The 24,735-nt window shown below is 39.1% G+C and overlaps 1 protein-coding gene and 1 long non-coding RNA gene across 14 annotated transcripts in view; one reads left to right on the top strand and one right to left on the bottom strand.

The window, feature by feature from the left end:
• The window catches only part of LOC106015446 (uncharacterized), a 225,780-nt gene extending 210,808 nt beyond the window's left edge, over window positions 1–14,972 (top strand). For 6 of the 10 annotated variants that reach the window (XR_011809065.1, XR_011809070.1, XR_011809063.1 and 3 more), the window contains 5 exons: window positions 156–270; window positions 930–1,110; window positions 2,554–4,452; window positions 11,624–11,774; window positions 13,496–14,972. This is a non-coding gene — a long non-coding RNA (uncharacterized lncRNA). Of the gene's footprint in view, window positions 1–155; window positions 271–929; window positions 1,111–2,357; window positions 2,516–2,553; window positions 4,453–11,623; window positions 11,775–12,875; window positions 13,071–13,495 lie in introns of those variants that run through there. The other 4 variants (XR_005265396.2, XR_005265395.2, XR_011809069.1 and 1 more) reach the window with 4 other exon arrangements.
• The window catches only part of FBXW7 (F-box and WD repeat domain containing 7), a 164,303-nt gene that overhangs the window by 2,169 nt on the left and 137,399 nt on the right, over window positions 1–24,735 (bottom strand). For all 4 annotated transcript variants that reach the window (XM_027456658.3, XM_038178292.2, XM_005014698.6 and 1 more), the window contains 7 exons: window positions 18,034–18,168; window positions 13,470–13,593; window positions 11,381–11,517; window positions 9,646–9,759; window positions 6,437–6,618; window positions 5,136–5,361; window positions 889–1,099 (listed from right to left, as the gene is read on the bottom strand). In XM_027456658.3, the coding sequence (XP_027312459.1) occupies window positions 889–1,099; window positions 5,136–5,361; window positions 6,437–6,618; window positions 9,646–9,759; window positions 11,381–11,517; window positions 13,470–13,593; window positions 18,034–18,168 (1,129 nt within the window). The remainder of the gene's footprint in view (window positions 1–888; window positions 1,100–5,135; window positions 5,362–6,436; window positions 6,619–9,645; window positions 9,760–11,380; window positions 11,518–13,469; window positions 13,594–18,033; window positions 18,169–24,735) is intronic.

Genomic DNA, 24,735 nt, shown 5'->3' with positions numbered 1-24,735 from the left:
CATACAGCTGTTTCTATCTATTAGATGCTTTAACCCTGTTTTTCTGCTTCAAAAGGTACAGAAGCCTTGCCCCATGTTTTCAAAAAAGTGAATGCAGGCATAGAAAAATTCCCTGTATTTCCTTCTTTGTTATAATGATCTTGTTTTGTTTACAGCAGGGCAAGTGTATACCTGGGAATTCATGAAAATGAGCGTAACCATCCAGAATGAGGTGGCCACTATGACTGTCTCCATGTCCCTTTGAAGTGTTATTACGGGATTACTCTACCAGTAAGTATTGATGGATATATAGATAAGACATATAAATTGTTAAAACAGCAGCCTGCTTTCCAGTGAAGCTTAATTTTCTGCTGTAGCTGGCATTGCTGGATATGATATAAGACCTTTTTTAGGGGGGGAACAAAACAATGTGTTCATGTGCACGATGCCCGAGTGGAAACTGAAATCTTTCTTATTACTGAACTAAAGAAAACATCTTCCACTCATTTCTTTTGATTTATTGCAATAGACAGGGTACTTTGCCTCCCGCTCCAATTAATCAGTAGGCTTTGAAACATCTAAGTGACCCCTAAATAAGTACGCTGACTGACTGTTTTGAGATGTCATTTCCTACATACTTCTGTGGCTTATTAGGCTAATACACCCATACCGAATTTCTATCAGTCCAGACCATCTGCCTTTCATAATAGGCAAGTGATTTGAATAGATTAGATTAAATACATTTTGTTCCTCTAAAGATCATACAGCTGTCATCAGAAAAAATGATATTTAAGTTGTAAATGGTCCATGGTTGTTTCTTTGCATGTCATTTTTAGAAGTTTTGACATAGGATCTGCAGCACAGATTACTGCAGGCAGCTTGATTTACATGAAGGTAGTTTGAGCTCACCTTGCAATGTCTGTAAACATTGTCCTGTTTTAATGTCCCAGATTTTGACTGTAGAATCGGCATTCCCAGACACAAGTATATTGTCCTTGAGTTCCATTCCACTTGTTAAAGACTGGTGGCCCGTCAGCGTGTGAATGCAGTTTCCTGTCTCCACATCCCAGACTCGGATGGAGGTGTCAAGAGATCCACTCACCACATGGATACCATCAAACTACAAGAAAGGTAAATCTGTTATAAGCAATTATATCAGGATCTTACAATGCTCTATATGAAGAAGGCTATTAAGCATTTAATTCACTAAATGCAATGTTAGATACTGCATATGTATATATTTGGAAATGGCATTACAAAATACAAGTTCAGTCTACATAGAGACTGAAGTGATTGTTCGATGTTAGAGCAGGCGACTTGTGGGCAGCATAATTTCCTGTTGTAGACATGGCCTAGGAGGTACTCAGCTTGAGGAGAACAACACTGAACCATTGGTCTTTCGGATGTAATACAACTCTTCTACACAGAACAGAATCTTGGCTGTGCTGCAGGGTACAACAGTAAAAGGATGCCATTTTCATAGCAAAGAATTAAAAAAGCCAAACCTGCTTTTCAGAAGTCAGGGGGGCTTTAAGCTGGAGAAGGGCAACAACATTAATCCAGAGCAAGCTATACAAAAGCCAAAACATAGGGAAATGGAGGGAATGCGATTCAAAAATGCTGGATGTAACCATTTTATAATCATAATTGTGTGCAGTAAGGAACTCTTCCTAGTCATTGTTGGGAAAAGCATACAGGCTAACACAGATGTCCAAATTCTTAGATTTTCTGGGCGTATATATATATAAAGTAAAAACATGTTAAACATGAACATGTAGAGGAATCAGCTACGAGATTAGATACTTTTGACCAAAAAGATTGGACATGTAGAGAATATAAAGGTGGAAGGTAACTTGAATGATAGCGACAATGACATAAGAGTCCAGGATTCTCAAAAAAAGGAAGGAAAAAAGAGCAGAAGAATAAAAACAGTGGGCTTCAAGGAGGAATACTTCAATAAATTGAGACTTCCTTCCCATGTGGTTTTTATATATCTATTCTCTGAGGGGAAGAAGAGTTCAGGAGAGCTGGCACTTTCTTAAAGACACAAACTATCCTTGTGTGAAGGAAAGATAGGAAGTGTAGTAAATTACCAAGACCCACTTGGCTGAAGTACAAGGAATCGTACAAAAAGTAGAAACTAGATCAATAGGTGCGTATAAATGGGACAAAATCAGAAAGGCAGAGCACAAAACAAGATAAAACTAGCAAGAGCTGCTAAGGATGATAAAACACTATTATATAAAAAAATTAAAAAAAAAAAACAAACATGAAGAAGGCCAAAAAATAACTAAAAAGCTCATTTATGTGCAGTGGAACCACGACAAGTGGGAAGGAAACACTAAATGAGGCCAGCTATTTAACTTTTTTTGTTTCAGTCCTCAGCCATCTGAGTGTAGGCTAACAGCACTGACACCGGTGACAACTGAATACAAGCTTCTGCTAGAATAGGAAAAAAATGCATAAGGCAAGTTGTTTGAAGACAATTCCAGAGACATCTGCTGCTATCTTTGAGAACTCATGGAAGATAGACAAGACTTCAGATGGCAAATACAAGTTCTCTTTTTATTGAAGGAGATTATGATGGGAGATGGGGAATTCTGGATCAGTCAGCCTAACTTCAATTTCCAGAAGAAACTAACAAATAATCTGTCTGGTTGTAAGCAATGTGGTAAGTAACAACAAATGTCCATTTTGGGAAAACGTGCTTAACCAATATTTCTTCTGTGATGGTAAAAAGCCATGTGAAACGGCAGATGTCTTGGCTGTATTTTCATCAAGATGGAGGCAAATTTGGTGCAGAGATACTTTCAGTTCAGAACTTTGTTTACCATGTTATTAGAGATATCACAAAGATTTCTGGGAGTTCTGGCAATTAGTATTTTCATTAGGACTCGTGCAACATTTAAAATGGTAAAATGAACCCAGAGCAAAGTGTAAAAGCTGAGAGAGAACTGTGAAGATGTGAACTTGGCTTGAACACATGCAGGTACAACTGCAGCCTGGGAAAATGATGACTTGGCAGGAGCCTTTGCTATAGGTAGGGCAAGGCAACACTGTCTGTCCGGACTGACTGGTATCCAGTAAAGGAGAACAGAGAACCCAGCTCTCTGACTGCTGCTTTCCATAAAGGTCTCCTAGATCTTAGAACATCTGAAATCACTGCCTGCAAATATGGTTGAGCCTGGCACTTCACTTCAAAAGAACTTAGGGAGTGACTGGCACATGCAGACTGCTTACCAGCATACACTGCAGTTCTGGTAAAGAAAATATATACTACAAACAGACACTCTGGTATCTGAAATAGACATATGCTATAAAAGGCATGTAAAATAACTTTCCAATTCTAGCAAGCATTGTTAAGACTTTGACTGGAATTTTGCATCCTGCTTTGGGCACCCTAGTTCCCAAGCAGGACGTGAACAATTTGAGTTTGGATAAAGGACCAGGAATGGTGAGTAGCCAGCACCCTTCTTGGGTGGAAACACCATGGGATGTTTTTCTTCTAAGCTGAATTTTCTCAAAGACCCTGAGAATCTGTAGATTATTTCAAAGGCAGCTAAGAAAGAGACGACTAAGAAAACACAGTATGGTCTGTAATCTTAAGTTGCTGCATAAGGATCTCTGGCAAATGGTAGGGGGTCCACAGAAGGGGAAATACTGAACTGTAAGAGAATCCACTGTGAAGCAGGGATGGGGAAGGCAGGCTGGTTATCAGCGTAATATTCTATTTATGGGAGCTGTGTTGTTTTGGGCTATCTCAGCAGGAGCTCACTATGCAATTTTAACAAATCTTCCTCTCCTAAAACTGTAAGCACCTGTAGCATTCTGCCCCCTAGAAAATTATTTTTATAATACCAAGTTCCATTTACAGGGTATAAATACTATCAGTGAGAGTAACATTACCCAACTATTTGATCCATTATTAGTACAGTATCAGAGCAAGACATTAATATTCATCAGCCAGAACAAGAGCCACTAGTGAACATAAGGCAGAATAACATACACTATTCCTCAATTGCACCAGGTGAAATAAAACTGTAATATTTTTAAGAGAGAGGAGATACAACATTTTTAACTTGTTTGCTGCTCGATACAAGAATACTCCTCAGCATATAAATGTAAGGGAAGGGCTGGAGATATCTGATAAATTTTACTGCGTATTTTTCAGAAGAAAATCAATTAGGCATCTTGTTCACATTTAATCTATTATGGTGAGAAAAACCTTATGATTAAAGAATTTAGGAAAAACGTTCTCTAGCACAGAGCTTCACTTTCTGTGCCATAATCCAGACTAGTTACATACTGAATGCTTCCTGGTTGTAAACTGTAATTGTTAATTTCTTTTTCAAGTTCTGACAGACTGTGGTGAGAACAGGCACAAGCATGAAATTAATATTTTTCTCCTTTATGTGCCTGGAAGTGATGCTTTGACTTTATGAATGAACAAGATGATCTCTTGGATTAGTAAAGGTAAGAAGAGTTGACGCATGTCTTTGCCAGCATAGGTCTGGTGAAAAGTCAGGTGACAGGTAAGCAATAAAACCATGCCACAGAGTAATACCAATATTAACCTGCATCTACAGTAACATGTCTCTGCTGACGAAGCCTCACAACTGTAAGCCTCGACTCTGAGAAAAGGAAGCACAAGACTGGAGATTTATGTCAGGGCATTCAAATTTTAGGTTTAGCCTTGCTGTGAATTACAGCTTGGAACTGGAAGATGTGACTACAAAATAAGGATAAACAGATTTGTATAATTCAGAACAATAATCCAATGAGGTATCTGGCACAATTTCAAAAACTCTATTATCTGATTTATTTAAATAGTAACATTAGAGCTTCTTTTAGGGAAACTGATAACAAAGCTTCAAAATACATGGCGGGAAAAAAAATGCAAAACCACTTAACTTGCTGGGACAGAGATCTGGGTTTTGTTGTGTTGGGTGCTTTAAAAATGCTCCTCTAAAAAAACCTCACTGTCTAAATTAAGACAACTTATAATTATTAAAAATTGGAGAGGAGACTATCACAGATGATCCTATATTCCTGTGGCCTGTACAATTCTGGAGTAGATACTCACAATTTAATAAACGAGGTGAAATACACTGACTTTAAATGCTAATTAACTAAAGCAGCAGATGCAAATCACTTACCTGTAATGAATAGACTCTGTTAGTATGCCCTTGCAGCGTGTGCAGACAGGTCTCTGTCTCTGGATCCCACACTTTGACCATAAAATCATATGCACCACTTACAACCCTTCTGCCATCATATTGAACGCACCGAACTGCAGCTACGTGGCCCATCAGAACATGTAAACACTGGCCCGTCTCTATGTCCCAAACTCTCAGTGTAGCGTCTCGAGAACCACTCACCACTCTGCAGGAACAAGAAAACCCCTCGTATACTTAGTATTGGAAATAAAAGTATTAGAACAATTAGATTGGGCTACAGATCAGTTATAAGTTATAATCTGGGACACTAGGTAGCATTTGTCCACTGGCTACCAAGACCGGGTTTGGTATGACGTTTCATTAGGGTTGCAAATGACTTGAGTGTTTTTCTTCATTGCTGTACTCACTTCTCCAGGACACATTTGATATAATTAGCAATCAGTATTTAAAAAGCACTTAATTCCTGAACAGCAAAATAATGCCATGGGAAACTGTGGACTATTATGTCCACCCATGAAAGCTTATGAATATGTCAAGTTCAAGTTAGTGCTTTGAGCATCACGTTTTAATGACTGAGTTAACTAACTGTAACAAGGAAACAAAGAAGATCTTTAGAAGTTATACTTTACTAAAAGAACAGTTATTCTGCTTGATTTTTTTTCAGTTTATACTTTTAAGAGCATTTTCAGGCAAGAACAGAAATGAAAAGGAATTAATATTAAAGGAACAGGTAAAGGAAAACTTCATCATTCTTCAAAAAAATAAGAAATACAACCAGTGGGCACTCTGTCAACTACTCCATGCCATAGCCAAGTAAGGGAGCTCTGCCAATGTTCCTTGACTCAAGACACGACATACTATTGCAGAAATTATGATGCAATCAGTTAAAATCTTAATAAAATACTGCACTAACAATACTTAAAAAGTCATTCTGCAAAATGAGTAAAAGTTTGTAACCTTTACAAAAAGCTAAGAAGAAATTGTTCACAGTGTGGGAGACTGGATCACAGCATAACAGAATTAGTTTCGAAATCAGGTAAAATGTGACTTTATAAAGTCCATGACACTTCATTTTCTGTTCTTTAATTAGCACGCTTATGCTCTTGCTTCTATTAATCATCTCCTCCCTTGTGTTGATTTATGTAGTTTAGTTTGGATGCTTTGCCCGTTTTGTGTTTCACTCAGTGTTTGATTAGGCACCCAAATTTAACAAGCATTTTCTGTAAACACGGCATAAATTACAAGCCAAACCGTGGCTGTCACTTTGGGCAAAGACTTACCTTTTCTCGTGGAGATGCATGCAGCGCACCGTGGAGGTGTGGCCGTACAAGGTGTGTATGCATTCTCCAGTCTCAGCGTTCCAGACTTTCAAAGTTCGGTCTGTGGATCCACTGATGATGATGTTGTCCCTCATCTGTGATGACCAGACTCCGCCTGTGTGTCCAACTAGCGTTCTCAAACACTGAAAATAAACGTGGGGCTCAGTTACTGTTTAGGCAGAGTTGAAGGGAAATTTAAGAAAAGTAATCAAGGAGGTAACAGTAGTCTCTCATAGCAAAAGCCAGAAGACTCCTGGAGACTTCTCTGTGCTTGAACTAAAAATTCTATCTGTTAGAAAAGGCTCATGAAATTTCTCTCTCTCTTGTTGGTACTCTGACTGTAACGAATATTCCCCATAATCTTGCTTTTGATAAAGTAAACTGTCTTTCCAAATTTCTCAATACAGGCCCTAAGTCTTTTTCTCAGTATTTTTCTGAGTCACCGAAGGTTTTCCAGGATGTTTCTGAAGCATATGTGTTAGAACTGGAGAGAGCATTCACTTAGTAGTTCTACCACCAACCTATAAGCCATATACTCCTATTTTATTTTTCTGTTTGTTTTTCCAGAAACATCACAGTCTGTAAGCAGCAGCTACAGCATCAATACAGTAAAACCGTGTTTCAAACCTTTCTCAGACTTCACTGTTGCCCAGGAGAGAATCCCCCATTACACACGCACAGCCTCCCTTCTTTGATCCTAGCTGTATGACATGATTTTTCACCATGTAGAAACAGCGTTTGCTCACACCTACTTGTATAAAACCTCACCCGCTCTGGAGCAGTGGCTTGTCTCTGCCTCTCGTTCTGTAAGTAATGGCTGTATACGGCTTTCTCATTGAGCAGCAGTGAAGTGCTAACTAGTACAGACTAGAACACATCCTTGCAAGACCCTTCTAGAAAGATACTCCATAAAGATTCTGCATTTACATTAACAATGTGATCTCTCTAATTACCCACGTTCTAACCCATTTAAATATGTGCCATGTTGATTTTCGCATTGCTCTATTTTCTTCTGCTGTGTCATGGGATGCAGTCTTGCACTGCACACGGCCATCTACCTCAGCGCTATTATTTTTATCAGTCAGACCCATATCTGCAGGAGAAAAGAGGTCAAGACTGTTTGATGATCTCTTTTTCTGTAATCTAATGCTAAGTGGCATTAATTTCCATGGCCTTCCTCTAACTGTTAGTTGACTCCTCTTCACGTAGTCCAATATTTTTTATCTGAGATAATGTATCCTAAATAAACAGTCTTTAGTTTACTCCATTTAAATAATGACACATTTTAGCTTTCTTCTCCTTTTGAAGAACCACAAGTAACTTCAGAAACAGATCAGAAAATGCAGGCTATCTGGATCAGCTGTAATAAAGAAAGCCCTAACTTTGGTAGCTGTTGTTTAACATACTTTCAAGTTTCTGCTGAAATGAAGTGTTCTATCATCACTGCACGTTCTGTTTCCATCATATGACTTTTCTCCAAAAATAAATACTTTTTCTGCATCAGTGACCAATAGTACACTAATTTCTGTTGGTAATATCCTGTTCCTTCTAACGAACATACTTGAAAATCCCTTGCTTTTCTGCTGTACATAAGATTTCTGGTTCTTTAAAATCTTTTACCAGTATTCTACAATTCCTGGCTTCTAGCTTAATTCACTGCTAACAAATCCATCGTTTTCAGTTCATAGCTTCTCTTCACTTTTACAGCTCCAAAACATTTTTTTTAATTTCAACTGATTTGTTCATATTTTAAGAAATCATCCTTCTAAAGCAGTAAGAACACAGAATCCTTATTTTGGGCTTTACATCTGTCAAGGGGATTATTTAGTCATGTTCATTTGCACAAACCAACCTTCAGGGTTCCTGTTATTAATTCTTCAGTATCAGTAAGCATAAGGGCTAATACAGCAGTCTCCCATCTTTCACATACAATACTTAGCTCTCTCTTTAAGGTTGGAGGTAAATAGTCACACTAGGATTTGTAATTACTTTCAAAAAAATTACTGAACATGAATTGATAAGTCCTGCTAGTATGATCAACTTTATATATTTAAAAGAACATTTTGCTTTTGAGAGGGTGGTACACAGAAAGCAAATATTTTTCACTTGAGCTTAGCCTGCCCTTTTCAATTAAAAAATTAAAAATTTAATATGGGTTCCATCATTAGACAGATTGTTGTAGGGAAGTCAGTAGAGGCAGGGTGAAGCTTTGCATTGCTTTTAATTTTATTCTTCCCCACAGTAGTATTTACAATCCTGTTGAGGAATTTCTAGGCATGCAAAGACAAATGCTTTACACATTCAGCTTAAACATTAAAAGTGGATACCCTTTACATCTTAAACATGTTATCCTCAAAAGCTGTCCTGGTGTTCAAGTAACTGTATCATTAAAACAAAACAAAGGATACACGAGACTAGTTTCAAAGGAAAATCTACTATTTCCCTGAGGTCATTTCTGTATCCATATAGAGCACGGACAGTCACCTTAAAACAAAAGCTGTGTGCTGAGTAGCCGTGATGTTCTAACATGAGTGAAATGTTCAGTACTGTCTTTTTGATTGCACATATTGTTTTGCTTCCCTAAGCCAAAATTAAATTATTGAAGCTTATTAAATTCCTGCCTGAGCTGGATCTAATTTAATAGGAAATATTTAAACCTAAAGCAAGTTACATTTTTTTTTCTGGCTCAGCAATATAGTGGCTTAGAACGAAAAACAAACTGTATTTGAAAACAGAGCCAGTAAAATCAACACACCATTTCAATAACTTAGAAACAACAGAAAGAATGATAGAAGACAAGTGAGATCTAGAGGGGTAAAAGCAGGCTAAATTAAGCTTTAAGGGAGATAAAGCAACATATCTGTCCAAATTCTTTAGAATCCATGTCACAAATGACTCCACAAGAATAGAAGAATTGCCAAGAGAACAAGGATATATGCCAACGGTAACATGAGCAGCATTGTAATTTCACATCAAGGTGACTTTTTTGAACTAGACTAGATTCTGTGTAGGGAAAGATGACCCAAATGTTTACCAGTATTTTTTCTGAATCTTGTGCCAGACAAACCAAAGACCATGCTGGGTGTGGCCTGATAAAACTGTGGTAGCTGATGAAACTATGGCTCCTACTAGCTCATTTCCTAAGCAATTCAGCAACATACTCAACTTACCTTGCCGGTAACTGCTGACCACACTTTTAATGTGTTGTCATCAGAGCCGCTCACTATTCGGTTACCGCAGAACTGAAGGCATGTGATGACGTGATCATCATGACCTTTGAGCACCTGACAATAAAGAACATGAAAATGTACACTCACGATTTAACTCAGGAGATCAGAGATAAGCAGGGGAAACAAAGTGCTATTCTGATTCATAAATTATAAAATGGTAGAGTAACTTCAAAAATAATATGGCCCCTTAATCCTGTGTGTCAAGTCTAATTTACTGCCAGCTGAGACCAAAGAAGGTATTTTCCTTCTTCCATGGAGTAATACTGCATTGCTTGTCAAGCATACCACAGTTATTTTAAACCTCCTACAAGTACCAGGGTAAATCGGTAATAAAAGTAGGATAAATTAGTAGCTGGACATTGCTTAATTCCTCTGCAGTTACTCCATCACATGTTCATAATCATTATTTTTCAATTTTTTTCCCCTCAGACTTTTACATTTTAAGAGTCATTTCAATCTTGAACAAAAAGCAGGGCACTGTATTATTTGCTGCATATTTGTATTTCTATGGTCAAGGCCAACCATGTCTATTGGCCCCTTACCATTGTAATCTGTTAAATGCCAGGCAGCACCAAAGTCAAAAACTATAAATAGTAAATTAAATGAAATACAAGAAAAAGAGAACATTTAAAGTGCTGGAAATGTGGATTGGAATCTAACTCCACAGATGTAGGATTTTCAATACTTGATTTGGGAAAAACTCCGGTGTATTTTACTGCAATACAGTAAAAGAATAGGTATCAGAACACACAGAAATGCTTTTATTCAAGATATCTGAGCACTCTTCAAGATGTTCATCGAAATGAAATGGGCATTTGGCTAATGCCTGAGGCTGTAATTTTAATAATAATTCCAAGATAACTTGATGTGGCGTATCAAGGCAAGAAATACAGAGCCGTTGCCAGAGATGTACATAAGTCACGGCCAAATAAACAGCAGGATATATCCATAGGGTTTTCACAGGAATTTTTTTGTTCTTACTGTTTCATTGTACAGGAATCAAGAAAACAGGGAAATTGTCTAAAAGGATATATCTTCATGTTTTTTACTGCTAGTTCAATATGAGTTTGATTAGACAGTTGCTAATTTATTTTTAAAAATGTTGCAGGTATTGCTTCGTATCTTTGTATTGGAAAGGACTTAATGAGAATATGAAATCAATATTGCTAAATATGTTAATATTTTAAAAAACAAAATCTTAATATGAAACAGAGTTACTGCCTTGTGTTGCTCAATTTATAAGAATATCTATTAAACTAAGCATGAAATGGTCATAGAATGGTTGTGGAATGTTTTTGTGTAGGTACGTGGCCCAGCTCTACAAATATGCATGTTTGTATGTTTAATTTTAAATAAAAGTACTCCCAATCAAGTCTCTGAGATTATCTCCCTCACAAGACTGGCATAGGCATTCACCAAATTCTGCAGATTTTTTTAAAACAGTAGTTCAACAATTTTGTTATATGAAGCATTGCATTTTGATTTCCTAACGTGGTGCTCAGAAATTGATGTAAAAACATGGTAAGCTAAAATACAAATCATTTCCTTTTTGTAAAACACACTGCTTTTTGTGCATGGCTAGTCTGGCTTGTCTGTAGCAAAAAGAAAAAAAAATAAATAACTGGTGCTGACCTTGCTTTGTCCATGGCACCATGTCCATAGCTCAGAAACTTACCTTAGGCGATTTAAGTTCTCCTCGCCGCCAGTTGGTATCAATCCTGTGTTGTCTAATATACGCGCTTTTCCACGGACTATGTATAAAGCCTGGTTTTATTACTTTCCTCCTTTTGATATGTAATGGTTCATCAATCCCTAAAATGGGTTAAAATAAATTAAAAAACAGAAGGGGTGGGGGGGGAAGAGGGAGTGATGAGTCCAATCCCAATAAAACAACTTCTCTCCCTCCCAAACCTTACAGTGAACTCTGAAATTAAATACTGCATCGACATAACAACCTCCTGCCAGAGGGTTCTGCTCATCTTCTCCATGCCAGGATTTGCATTTTGTCAGTGACACCACCCTGCTCTTGATACTACATCTTTCCTGGTCTTCCCAGCACAATCATTACGGTAATCATGTGGCTGAAAATGCTCTTGTTCATCACTCCTTCCTAGCAATCTACTGCCTTGGTTTTGGATCCCTTTTTCTGAGGAAATGTAGCAGAATATTGCCTTTTTCAAATAAGTATCAACCAGCAAACACCACAACCGCTCATACTCTCATTTCAAAGCCATTCAAAAAGCAATTCTTTCTTTGTGTGCACCTCCTCTCTGGTCATGCATCTTTGTTACCTTTGAGTTCACCGTGATTCTTGATATTAGTGGGCTCTTTATTTATTTTATTTTCTTTCAAAAAGCTACGCCCTTGCCTGGCTTCAATTTATGTGCAGTTGTGCCCTGGCTGAATTGGTACTTAAGAGGTAGTGCTTTGTTTCATCCTTGCTACTATAGGTTGTTGGTTTTTGTGTGTGTGTGTTGTTTTTTTCCCCCCAATTCTCTTTCTCACCCATCCATCTCTTCTACACAGCATCTCTCTCCACTGCATCTCATTACTAGCCTGAGTCTTGTCTGTTGCCACTACGTGATTTCATTCTGCTTTTAGCCCTTTTTCTAGTGTTTCTATCTGCAAGACTTGAATTAACTGTGCCTTCATATTACTGAGCACCTCACTACGTCTAAACAGGCTAAAATACTGTTTTGGTAGTGCTCTCATTCCTAGACATATTCTTACTTATTTGTACATAATTTTACGTATTATTTATTTTTTACTTCTCAGGCTCACAAATGCAGACTCATGCCTCTCAACGTTTTCCTTTTTCTCATTCTGTCCTCTTAATACATTTTTCACTGAAATTGGTAAGAGGAGAATCTTAAGATTTACGAGGTTAGACACCTGATTTCCATTGCAAAAGAACAACTCATTAATTTAGGGAGCCTTTAAAAATACCCAGGTACATTTATTCTGTCATCGTTTTTAAAGCCCTTGCATAGACCTTTCACAAGTTCTTCTCTCAGGCAGACTGGACGGTACCTGTGTTTGCCCATGTCCAGTAAGGACACTGCTCCGAGGTCAAAGGCACGTGCTCTGCCTCCAGAAACTGACTCCTTGTTCATGTATTTCTGCTTAGAAATAAAAGTTTACCTTTTTTTGTTGTTGTTGTTTTCAAATAGGAGGTTGTTTCCCTGGAATCTTTTTATTGCCCGTTCATATTGCTGCTGAACCACCGCACCTTCTTGAGTTGGCATGAGCTGTCCAATCTACAGGGCTTATGGAACTGCATCCCCTTCTCTGAGGAACCAAGTTACCACTTTCCTTCCCTACGCTATGAAATTTCTCTGTTAATTTTCCAACAACTGACATTAAATTACAGGGCCTGTTCTACCCAACCGCTGCAGTTCTTCCTCCACATTATTTACAAACTGCAAGTTTGTGCACCTATCGTTTTTCCATCTCAGCTCGTAGAGCTTTGGTTTTATTTTGAATAACACCAGTCCTGACAAAGCAAAAATAATAGTATTTTTAAAACATACCCCTAGTATACACCCTTATGAATAGGATGTTCAAACTTAAGTCTAGTTTCATTGCTAGCAGTCCACAGATTATTCCTGCTTCCTACTTCCTACACAGATATGCACCACATAGCTCAAACTGGTAAATTTAAAGTCATCTGAATTCCCTTTGTAAAACTTTAAGCTTATTATGTAAATGAACTGCACTTTTTATGGCAGCAACACCGTTACATTCATCTTCTTGCTCAGCCTTACCCTCCTCTTTGCATTTCTCTCTCCAGAGAAGATTATCTTCAGCCAGAATCCTCCAGTAACGGCATGTCTGGGCTGCCTGCAGAAGGTCCCTGGGTTCCAGGAATGACAGCACATACAGTGCCAGCTGTGAAAAAAAGGGAGCATATTTTCTCAATTGCTTTTGAAAGGAAAAGGGAAGTAACTCAAAGTATTATCACACATCGGAGGCTGAAATACGGAAAATTGAAACAATAAATTATTAAATGTTCTCAGAAACTTAACAGAGCTACAGTTTGTTCCAGTGCGCACATGAAAAGTATAGCAATCATCTTAGATAACTAAATCCATATAGATCACATCAAAAATGTATATTATTTGCAGGAGAATAGATGTCAGCTGAAATCACTGGCTATTATGCTTTTTTTAAATGTCATCCATATTACCATGAACCATTACCGGCTGTACCAAAATAATCCTGTCTCCAATATTTTATCTAATAAATGTACCAGAAGTTTTTAACCGGAAAACACAATGCTACGTGACCAAATGAGGAACGCTGTGATGAATAACATCATGCAGGAAGCTCAAATATAGAAAACATAAATGCTATTTGTACTCAAGTTCAAAAGTACTCCACAGCTGCAGAAGCCCAGCATACACATTGCTCAATTTCTGATTAGAATGCAAACATACAGGGATGTTACAGGGACTTTGATGGACCTGGATGCGGAGGGCCTGAAATACATAACTTTGCTATTGCACATAGTATGTGTTACCAAAAAAAAAAAAACACATGGGAAATCCCAATAAGCAGCATAAGACAAACTGAAGTTGAACTTTTCTGTGTGACAACATTAAATGTTACTGGCAGCACTCAGAGCACAGCTGACTGAGCTAAGCCATATAATGACCATGATAAAAGCCCCAAATCTCCAGAAATACCTTCAGATGTGCTGGAGTATTAAACAGGGACTGAGGCATCTCAAACACAATCCAAAATACAGGGACTGATACCCTTAAGGGTATCATGGATGACTACAGCTTTTCTACTGAACAGCAACAATGTATTTTCCCAGTCACTGAGAATAAAAACATAAGAGGCAGCAAAGTGGCTGCTATGGCTAAAAACTCAAAAGGAAACATTGCTGATAAAAAGTGATGCACAACAACTACTTACATTTGGAAATAGTGGGGTCTTTGTCAGGACTAGGATGCAAAAGTTATCAGGGAAATCATATCATCCACGTTAACTGCTGCTTGACATATCTTTTTGTGCTTACAATTTTTGTATTTAATTCTTAACTGGAGTTGTGTTGTGTATAAATAGAATCTGCCCTTTAAAGAAGCATAAACTGAAATTCAGTAAGGAAGTCATAACCATAGGCCACTGACCTCAGAAGATTTTTGACCTTATTACGTGAGAAACATTTGCTTTTAGTAATGTAGCCCCATCTGTGACTGAGCAGGAAATAAAAATTCAGTATGCCAGGACTGTTTGCATTTTGATTGCACTTACATGCCTTGTTTGCAAGTCACCACCTGCAGCCCACAGCAAGCATGCAGGACTCCACATTTGCAGAATCTGTGCCCCAGCTTGCACGTTAGCTCCCATGTGCATCCCAGGCCATGCAGCTGCAGAACAGTCACTCTGTCCCTACTCAATTATGGAGTCAGAATTTAGGCTTTGCTGAAAGGCTCTCTGATACATGAGCAACAACTGTGCCCGTCCTTTTAGACTTTCTGACTCAATTCCTGATATGTAAAAATATTGAAGAAACCCTGTTTCCTAACATACATCAGACAGCTGGTCACACACAGCAAGACTCAAAGCACGGAACAGAGCCTTTCCATTTCTGCTGGATGTTCCTTAACCGAGAGAAGAGTTTGTTTAAATATCACCTGTCCTATCTATACAGGTATGAATGTTTGCTAAGGTAGCGTTAATTAAAATCTGTGAGCCGAATGATTTTTAAAACAGGTTACATATGGGTGACATTTATTTTAGACTATATTTGGCTAAGTAGTCATCAAGGGTCAACACAACTCACAGTTGACTTTAGGATTAGCAGCACACAAAAGCTGAAGGCCCTCTGTCACTGTTCACGGATCTAGTTATAAGAAGGCTTCAGGTAGCAAAGATCGATCTTTGACTCAGCTGTACCTAGTCCTACTCCCCTTTGCAGTGTTAATAATACCCAACAACACGCTGTCGCTCACTTTCTCTTCCACTCATACCATGGCACCAACAAGACTTTGGCGGATTTCAACAACACTCCTCATCTGTTGATTTCCAGACCTGGTTTTCACAAACAAGTAATTTCAATAATTATTTCTAATTGCTCCGTGAGAAAACAAGTATTATTTCAGATTAATTGTTTGACTGCAGGTTTCCTCAGGAGGAAAGCAAACATTTTCTTGGTTATTCAGGTATTAAGTTACTGTCTCTCTATTGCTGAAAGCATTTCTGAAGAAGCGGCCTCCTGCTCGAATGTGCTTCCTGTCCTGGTTAGGTAATAAAATCCCCACACTGCATACCACAACACGACGTGGGAGATACCTGGAGATGTTAATGCAGAGTGACAACTCAAGAGAGCGTGCATTCACAGGATGCTGGCTTTGGTAGGGAAGCCTGCTTACAGAATTACTGACCCTACCAAATTATTCTTGCTTCCCCCCACTTACTCATCACCCCCTGCTGAAGCCAGCAGGGGTGGCAGGGGACAGAAGCGATCTGGGTTAATGATCTCCAAAATGGAGGCGAGATGGCGTTAGCTTGATTTTTTTGTTTTGTTAACTCAGTTGATTTTGGTGACAGTGACTGGGGGCTAGGAAGCAAAAATGATTTAAGCCAGCTTCCATGGACAAGCCAGCCTCTCATGAAACTAAACACTTGACAATCCTGGTTTCAAGAGGCAAGCACAACCACTAAAAATAAATAAAATTGAACACACACGTATCTTACGGTGGAGTTAAAGAACAAATAAGAGAGAAGAAATATTTTACAGCTAAATAGCAAAGCCTTGTAGTGAAGAAACTGCTAAAACTGAGTAGCAATGATCATTAATAACTGGTTGTACTTGAGTTAGTTTTGGCATTAAGTCAGGCAAAGAAAGCTAACTCGGCTGTGAGTTACTGCTATCAATTATTGAGATTTTTGATTTAATAAGAAGTGCAGAAGTGACAAAATATCTTCTGTTTTCCCAAAATCTAAATAGCATCTTTCTTCCTCTGCCTCTGAACTAAGGCTGCCTTGGGCAGTTTCTTTATGAAGGTGGCAACAACCCAGAGATCTTACTAGACCCTTCTCCTCCCGCTGCATCCCCTACATACATGAAGGCTACCACACAGTGCTTCTGTAAATACTTGCATCATGTGCACTAAGTCAACATTCACTGCATAAACTGCTCCCGAGCCTTACAAACGCTAACCAACAAAACCCAGGGGAAGGCTGTGACATTTCCTAATCCACAGAGATATGATAGTAGATAAACGGGAAGAAGGGTCATGTACATCCAAGTATTTCAAAAATAGAACGTACACCAGAAAGAACGTCAAGAAATGGAGATGCAGAACAGCCTCCACAGTAAGTAAGGGCATATTAAATATAGCAACCATATCCTAGCACCAGAGGATCTACTAAGAACTTGTTTTCAAATGTGTTGGTAAATGAAGACTTAAGAATACCAGCTCTCATGAAAAGTTTTACATGGCAAACCTAACATGTAGTAGGTCTGGAACAAAAAATAATGCACTGCCTCCTCACTCCAGACAACAAAACAAGTTCCCATTCGCTAAAATCAATTGGGGTGAGAAATATCATTTCTAAATGAGCTAACATGCATTCATTTAACAATTGTAGCAAAATGGGTTTATAATCCTTCATGTCTAACCCCCTGTTCTAATCGTGAGGACATCAGGAATTACTCTTCTGTGGATGACATTTACTTACACATGCTGCAAAGCACACACTCAAATCTAAGTCTTAGCTTCTCCTTAACCTGATACAATATGATCAGATTTGCCACACAGGATTTACTACAGGATATCTAGTTAATTAGGGCTTGCCTTTATCCTTAGCAAGAAGGGCTTTTCTGGGTTTACTTTGGTTGTGTTTTTTTCAGTACAGACTTTAGGGTTTAGTTTGTTTAAAATAAATTCAAAACTAATATTCACCAAAAAATACTACTTAAAGCATTAAACGACAATGCTTATCCTTACAGAACAATGCGCAGAGAGGCCTTACATCTGGAGGAAATGTGTGTGTGCATTCTATATAAAAGAACTGGTTCTCAAAACAACAATACAGCTGCCAGCCCAATTAACATAGAGAGATATTTGTAAAGTTACGGAGACTGTTGAACAGAGTCATCCATATTTCCAGGTATCTAAATGCCCATCAAAACATAAAGGTATGTTAATGTGAAACAACAGTTACTATAGTATGGCAGTGTTTCAACTTACGGACCTTTTAAACATCAGTTTACTTCATTATGTTGGCAAAAATGAACGCCACAATTAGCAGGGAAGTATTTAAAAGGCAGCAGATGACGCACTGCCCAGTCCTGTATTACCCTGTGTTTCTCACCTCTTTTGGGAGCAAGGAAATGAAGTCTCTTTGAAACTGGGGCTCTATCACTTGCATCATGTGTTTGACTTGTGTTGGTTCACAACTGTCAATAAGTTCATCTAAAGCAAGTAATTTCTCTGGTCCACTCCAGCTCTGCAAGAAAATAATAATATAAAAAAAGAAAGAAACATTAAGCATAGTTTATATTAGTAAGTGCTGTTGCTTTTTCCAAAAAAAAAAAAAAAAAGACAAGTTAAGTTTCTTTGCTGACCTATATATAAGCATATAAAAAGCCAGCAAGATAAATGCTCATGTAAATTACACAAAAATGAGAAGTTAATCAACACAAAATATTCCAAATTACTACATTGATTCTTAAGCTAAGAAAGAATTTGTTATACACACACACATACAGATTAGCAATTAAATAGATAATAATATTTAATAATAATAATTAAAATAATTAAGCTTCTTTTGAAGTTGATGAAATCTATGCACATATTACTGACAATGACGGGGCTGGAACAGAACGCATGCTCTCTCTTTCTCCGTTTTACTTTCAAGTGAGATGACAACTTTTAACCTTAGCGTTTCATTTGACAGACCAAAAATTTTCAGTGGAATGAGAGGAAAGGAAAGAAAAGAAACTTTTTCTAGAAATACGTTGCCTTACTGCCTGCTTATTACTGTGGTGTGTCCCTAGGCGACAATGCTGTATTTCAGGATCCTGGCTATAAACCTACGGGTATTTGTAGGCATCAATTTACACTTGAATAAACAGAGAATTTTGACTGGAAATTTCCTTACCTCACATTTTTACTAATGGGCATCATAAAATTTGAAGATTTCAATAAGGCACTCGTCTAAGAGCATAGCAGATTAGTAGCATCATTTGTAGAAAACAATTAGAAGCTGAATACACTGCGCATCTGAAAAGCATGTCTTCAACTCATCTGTGCTCCTCAAAGAGTTTAGATTTGTTACGTGAAAACAATTTAAAGAAAAAATAATTTCTTCTGGAGAAAAAAAACACAACAGCCATTGCTAACTGATTTAGCAACAGAATTAGAGCATGAATAAAGCCTTAGAGAGGATAGAAAATGAGACATCACAGTTTTTGAGAGCAAATTCACATCCACATTCTTCAATGTCTTCTGGAGTGACATTTACAAGTAAATTAGCACATACAAATTATATTACAGTTATGGTGAGAGGCTAAGAGAAATTAAATTAAAAAAAAAAAAAGCAAGGTACCTTAGAATTAAGATCTCTGTACTAATCTGCCATGTGTCGAAGGGCCTTTACTGCTTCTGCTGTACATTCCTGCTCTCTGGATGTGAGCCTGACCATTAACTCTGGTCCCTGCAACACTACAACACGGGCAATTGTGTCAAGTTTCTGTACACAATGAGGCAAGGTAAGGAGAAGGGGGGATTTCTGAAGGTGAATGAAAAGCAAGTAAAATACCCTGCTCTTCTTGCTGTGAGAAGATCATCGTGTTGCATCATTTCCCCCGATGAAGGTTTTGAAGCACTGGAGATGCCAAGAGAAGTCCCAGTTGCCCACCTGGCTTTCAGGTGCCCCCGTGCTCGCAGAGCAGTGAGAGCGGCATGGCGCTGCCTCAGCTCTGCAGGGAGCACGTGCCAGGAGCTACCAGCCAGCACCCAGCACGTGGCTGCTCAGCCACCCATCTGCACGCTCCTGCTCCACAGCAGGCGCGCAAGAGAGCCTGACATCTGCCACGATGGACGTGGAAAAGGGGCCGAAGAAGGGAGCTGCTGTGAGCTGAGCCTCTGCACACGCTGCTGGCGACTGGGAACATGGCCTAAGCTGCCAGGAAAGCGTTCCCCATCCCCACGCGTGTTTTATATCGTCACCGCGAGAGACCCGGGTTTCTGTGCCTCAGGTGTTAGTAGATCTCAGGTCGCCAACACCTCACAGTGTTAAAAAGACACAAGTCTCTCAGCATAAACTGCAGCGGTGTTGTTATAAATAGCTTTCATTATCAATTTCCGTCGATGGAAACGTCTGCATCCCAGAACAGTTCTCCATCTAGCAGGCTCTGAGGAACTGTTCCTCTCTCTGCCTTTCCAATTGCTTGTTCCACTTACCCCAAGCTTTGCTGCTGTTAGGTACAAGCGGTTGCAATCTGTCATCTTAGCTGTCAGCTGCATTTGAATTTAGGAGAATTAAGAAAGGAAAACTAATACCTGTGCTACTTCCTCATACTCTAAGTTTCCAAGGTCAGCCTACTCTTAGTCTATAAGCAGCTACACTGAATTAAAACAAATCAACCCGAACAGCGTTGCGTATTGCTGTGGCAAACATTGGTGGCAGTTGTGAACGCATTATTAATTAATAATTTCACTGTGCACCGTCTGCAACTCTCTTGCATTTCTATTTTTACAGAGCAATTCAGAGCTGCGCAGAGAAGAGAATGGAGACAATACAAGAATTGCAAAGAGATGCTACTGAATAAAAGCAGCACCCCTGTCACCTGTCCAGTATCCTTACAGGATGGCTACGGGCAGGTACCTTGGGCTCTTTCTAAGCCATCAGCTGCCAACACGTGTTTTTTTCTCTAGGACATTGTCCCCTCAGTCTCACCTAAACAAACAGACCCCCCAGCTACAGGCAGGAAGGGTCTGTGAGGGAAGTTCTTGGCAGGAACCATTCTGATGAAGTGAGTAATCTTGCTAGATGAGCAGTAATGTTTCTGTTAATGAAGGCAAGACTGGGAAATTTGTGTTTCTGGACCCCAAAGATTGATCTGTTTGCACCAAATTGCATTGAGCAGAAGTAAGTTTGTGGCTTTGATGAGAAACAACAGTGAACAAGTATGAAAGAGGTGGAAGGTAAAAAAAAAAAAAAAAGAGAAAAAAAAAAGTAAATGGGTGCCAAACAGTTTGCAAAGTTTCAAATGTTTTAGGTGACCGGAGAGGCCTGAGACACTTGGTGTAGTGTCCAGAAAACCTTGGGACTTCTACCAGGTGATCCCCTTTCAAACTGAAGATCCTTGTAAAGAACATACTTCATCTGTAAAATGCATGTGTTTAATTCATTTTCCTTGTCTTCGGAACTTAAGCTTAATGTAAAACTGAACCAAAGCTTTTGCTTTGTGCAGGGGTTCCCCTAGAAAAGGCAGCTCCATGGTTCCTTCCCACAGCCCTGGGGAGCCCGGCAGGGCCTGCTGCTGCTGCTGCTGTGCTCCTTCAGTGATCTGAAATCCTAAGACACAGCATCTCCCTCGTCCCTGCCCAGTGCCCCAGGGAGGTCTGGCTTTGCCTTTCGTCTGGCTGATGCCATCTCATCATCCAGGATGCTGCTACTGCAACCATGGCACTGCCTACCTGAGAAATATCCTTTCCTTTTCCCCTTCGCTGTTGCACATAAACCTATTTCCTTGCTTTTTCAGGCAAGCCAAACAGCCTTCTATCAACATAAACATCTCTGCTGCTTCTACAACTTCCACCTCATCGCTCCCGCCTGACTTGCCTCCCCTCCTTTCATCATCTCCTTCTGTTTCTGTGCCTCTGCTCTACCATGAGCTACGCTCTTCTGTCATGCAGCCCCAACCTGTTAACTCCAGTTTGCACAACTCCAGTTTGCACAATTTTGTAGCAAATAGATCCTTTTTCTGTTCCAGGCATCTTCAGGACAGCTATTTTGAACATGTTACACCGTGGTACAATTTTAGGGTGCTGTCCTCTGTTGCTGCGCTCTGCTAACGGAGCTGTGCTCTTTCCCACCTCAGAGGGTAGCCCAGTCTGGACAGATGTAGCAAACAAGCAAAACCCCCTGCAGGAAGTGCTGCAGTGCGGATCCTTCCCACTGCGGGTGCAGGGGCTGTGCATCAACACCGAAACCTTGAACTTACACTGCGAAGGGGGTGATGCTGTCATGCTGCTTATGATACAACATTGACCACCAGCTGCGTGTAAGAGGTGGACCACTCATTCACAAGCGTCTTTGGAAGAGTATGACATGAAGAATGGTAAGTAATTTGAGTTAACTCTATGTGACAGAAAGAAACAGTCTTCTAGACAGCCCGCAATGGGAGGAGGATTGTGGACACTATCTTAAACCACGGAGGAAACAATCTTTCCAATCTGAGTAAAGTAACAGCGTTCACTAGTTACTCAAAGCGAGTGCTGTACTTAACTGCCTATGGAGCAACTTCTCAGCATCACTATGTGCACTCCAACATATTTCAAGAAAATTCCAAATTTTGTTGATCACGTTACTGAAATAAACCCCAGCAATGTAAGCAAGTGAAGTAGGAAGAATGAAAAGAGAAAAATGGAATGTAATATTTACAGCAGGACTGTCTCTGGCTGAGTTTAGCACGCAGCTGATTTTTTTCCTTATGGCAAGCAATTTGGTGACTTAAAAATATTTCTTGTTCCAAATAAAATAAAAATAGCTTCTCACAAAAGAAAAAATATTGTAAAGATACACTTGGGCACTGAGTTTTAAAAATCTTATGGTGGACATTAAAAAGACCTGAAACCAAGAGCCACTGCAAAACAGAAAAAATAAATAGGCCTTTAAGAAATTAAATGGCTTGAACCTATCAAAATACTTTTCTATTTTTGTTTCCAGACTAACATTTCATTGAAATCAATATACATCTTCATTTTTAAAGGGAAAGTGCAAATGCACTTCCAGCTGTTTCTCCTTTCTGCACTAGTTTTTGTCATTTTCACAATAAAAAACCCTAGATCAGCTACAAAACATAGCAGCAGCAGTAACATACAAAAATAAGTTTAAACAAAAAACAAGACAACAAAATTCAGACACACGCCCTGTTTTCTTAGTATATGAGTGGTCTTGCATTTAAATTTGGGAAAAAAAAAAAAGAAACAAAAACAAAGGAGAGTGACTGAAGGCCAATGTTCAGGTGAGGAACCTCAAAATAACTGAGTATCACTTGTTACTGCTGGCTTCTGTGCCAAAGGACAGTTCTACCTTCAAACAGGACATATGTCCAGCTAATGTGCCCCTGGAAATTTAGCTTTAAAATTAATTGGAAATATATTTTCACATAAAATCAGATAGTGCTATTAAACAGGCTTAGGAGGCGTAAAGTGCATGAAGAAGAAAGGCCTCCCATTTCTGTTTCTGTATGGGAAAATCTTCGTATTGCAAGAATGATGCTTCCTGTGCCGGTTAATTCTGCCCTCTGGGCAGAGCGAGCTCCCCTTACTTTAAGGCTGTGCTCTCAACGTTTGGCTATTGAAGCCTTGCCCCCTTCATAAAATTCACATGGAAAATAAACATACAGAAAATGAGGGGCTTGGCATTAGCCAAGGAGGTGCAACATTGAAATGCAGCTACGTGGCCCTGAAAGCTTTGGGTTCCAAAATAAGGGACTCCCCTTTTGACAATAAAATAGAAACTACCAGTGAGGGGGGTGATCACCGAGTGCTGCTAGCTGGTCTATAGTCCTGAAAAAGAGGCCTCTCTCTCTCAAGAGTCCAGATCAGAATCCAGGAATTATTGCTGCGGCTGAGTCTTTTCAAAACCTGAAAGTATCTAATTATGCAGTTAATGGAGAACATAGTTTCTCCATTAACTAAACCAGTACTTGTGACCCTAAAATAATAACAACCTAATTATAGGCAAAGTTTCCATGGGCTTGTGGACTTCTTTTCCCAATCCTGACCAAACAGCAAATAGCATTGTTGTTTTTTTTACTGTCAAGCGTGTTTGCGTCACGCTCTCAGACACTCCAGCCTTTCATAATTTTTTTGAATATGTAACTCTTGGTAACTAGTGATCTTCCATCAGAAAATACACATTATGCACTGCACAGAAAACAGCTTTTGTCAGTACAAAGGCTTTAACATTAACAAAATGTAAAAATACAACATCGCATTATATTAAGTATGATATGTACAAAGTACCATTCAAGCCTGATCCCTAAGGGTTAAAAGGACATATTTCTATGAACCCTCTTAAAAAAGGACTCACAGTACCAATTACATGTGAGCATGTTTAAGAAACTGGATGATGTGTACAAGAATATGTTAATTCCAGACTTCCGCTGTTTTAAGCAGATTATAAATATGTAAAAATAAAGAGGGAATGGAGTTCTACGTTATTATTTTAATGTTCACAACTGACAGTGATTGAGATCAATGGTACTATGTGGCAGTGTGAATCAAGCCAAAAGCACACTCCTGCCTGCAAAATCGTATGCTCGCTACTATGTCTACAATATTGCTGCTCTATCTTTGAAAATGTCTGTTATCGTAATTGAAACTATGCCTCTATTAGTTACTTATGCCTTCTGAAAACATTTTTAGAAGCAACAGTTTATTAATCAAGGGTTGAAGACATCATATTTCCATTTTTCAAATCAATGACTGGGACCCATCCCTACTTCTCAAAACCAGGCAATGAAGCCGCACAGCCAGGAGCTCTCTGGGACACAGTCTGTGCCGCAGGAACACAGGCCTGCCCCAGAGCGTCTGTACTAACACACACAACATTGGCTTAGCTGCCACCAAACTGGTGTCATGCAGGCTCTGGTTTCTACCTGTGCGACTGTGTACCCCTGTGCCTCACACCATTGGGTGTTTTAGTTTTTGTTTAGTTTTTGTTTTTTGTCAAATAAAGTTTTAGCCATCATTGAGGGCTGTTGGAAAGATACCGCAAGCCTCTTTTCCCTCTCCTTTCAATGTTACATACGTGTGCCAGCTGACATCGTGTTCAGTA

The sequence above is a fragment of the Anas platyrhynchos genome, chromosome 4 (assembly GCF_047663525.1).
Source record: "Anas platyrhynchos isolate ZD024472 breed Pekin duck chromosome 4, IASCAAS_PekinDuck_T2T, whole genome shotgun sequence".
NCBI lineage: Eukaryota > Metazoa > Chordata > Aves > Anseriformes > Anatidae > Anas > Anas platyrhynchos.
This window is presented reverse-complemented; position numbering and strand designations above follow the sequence as displayed.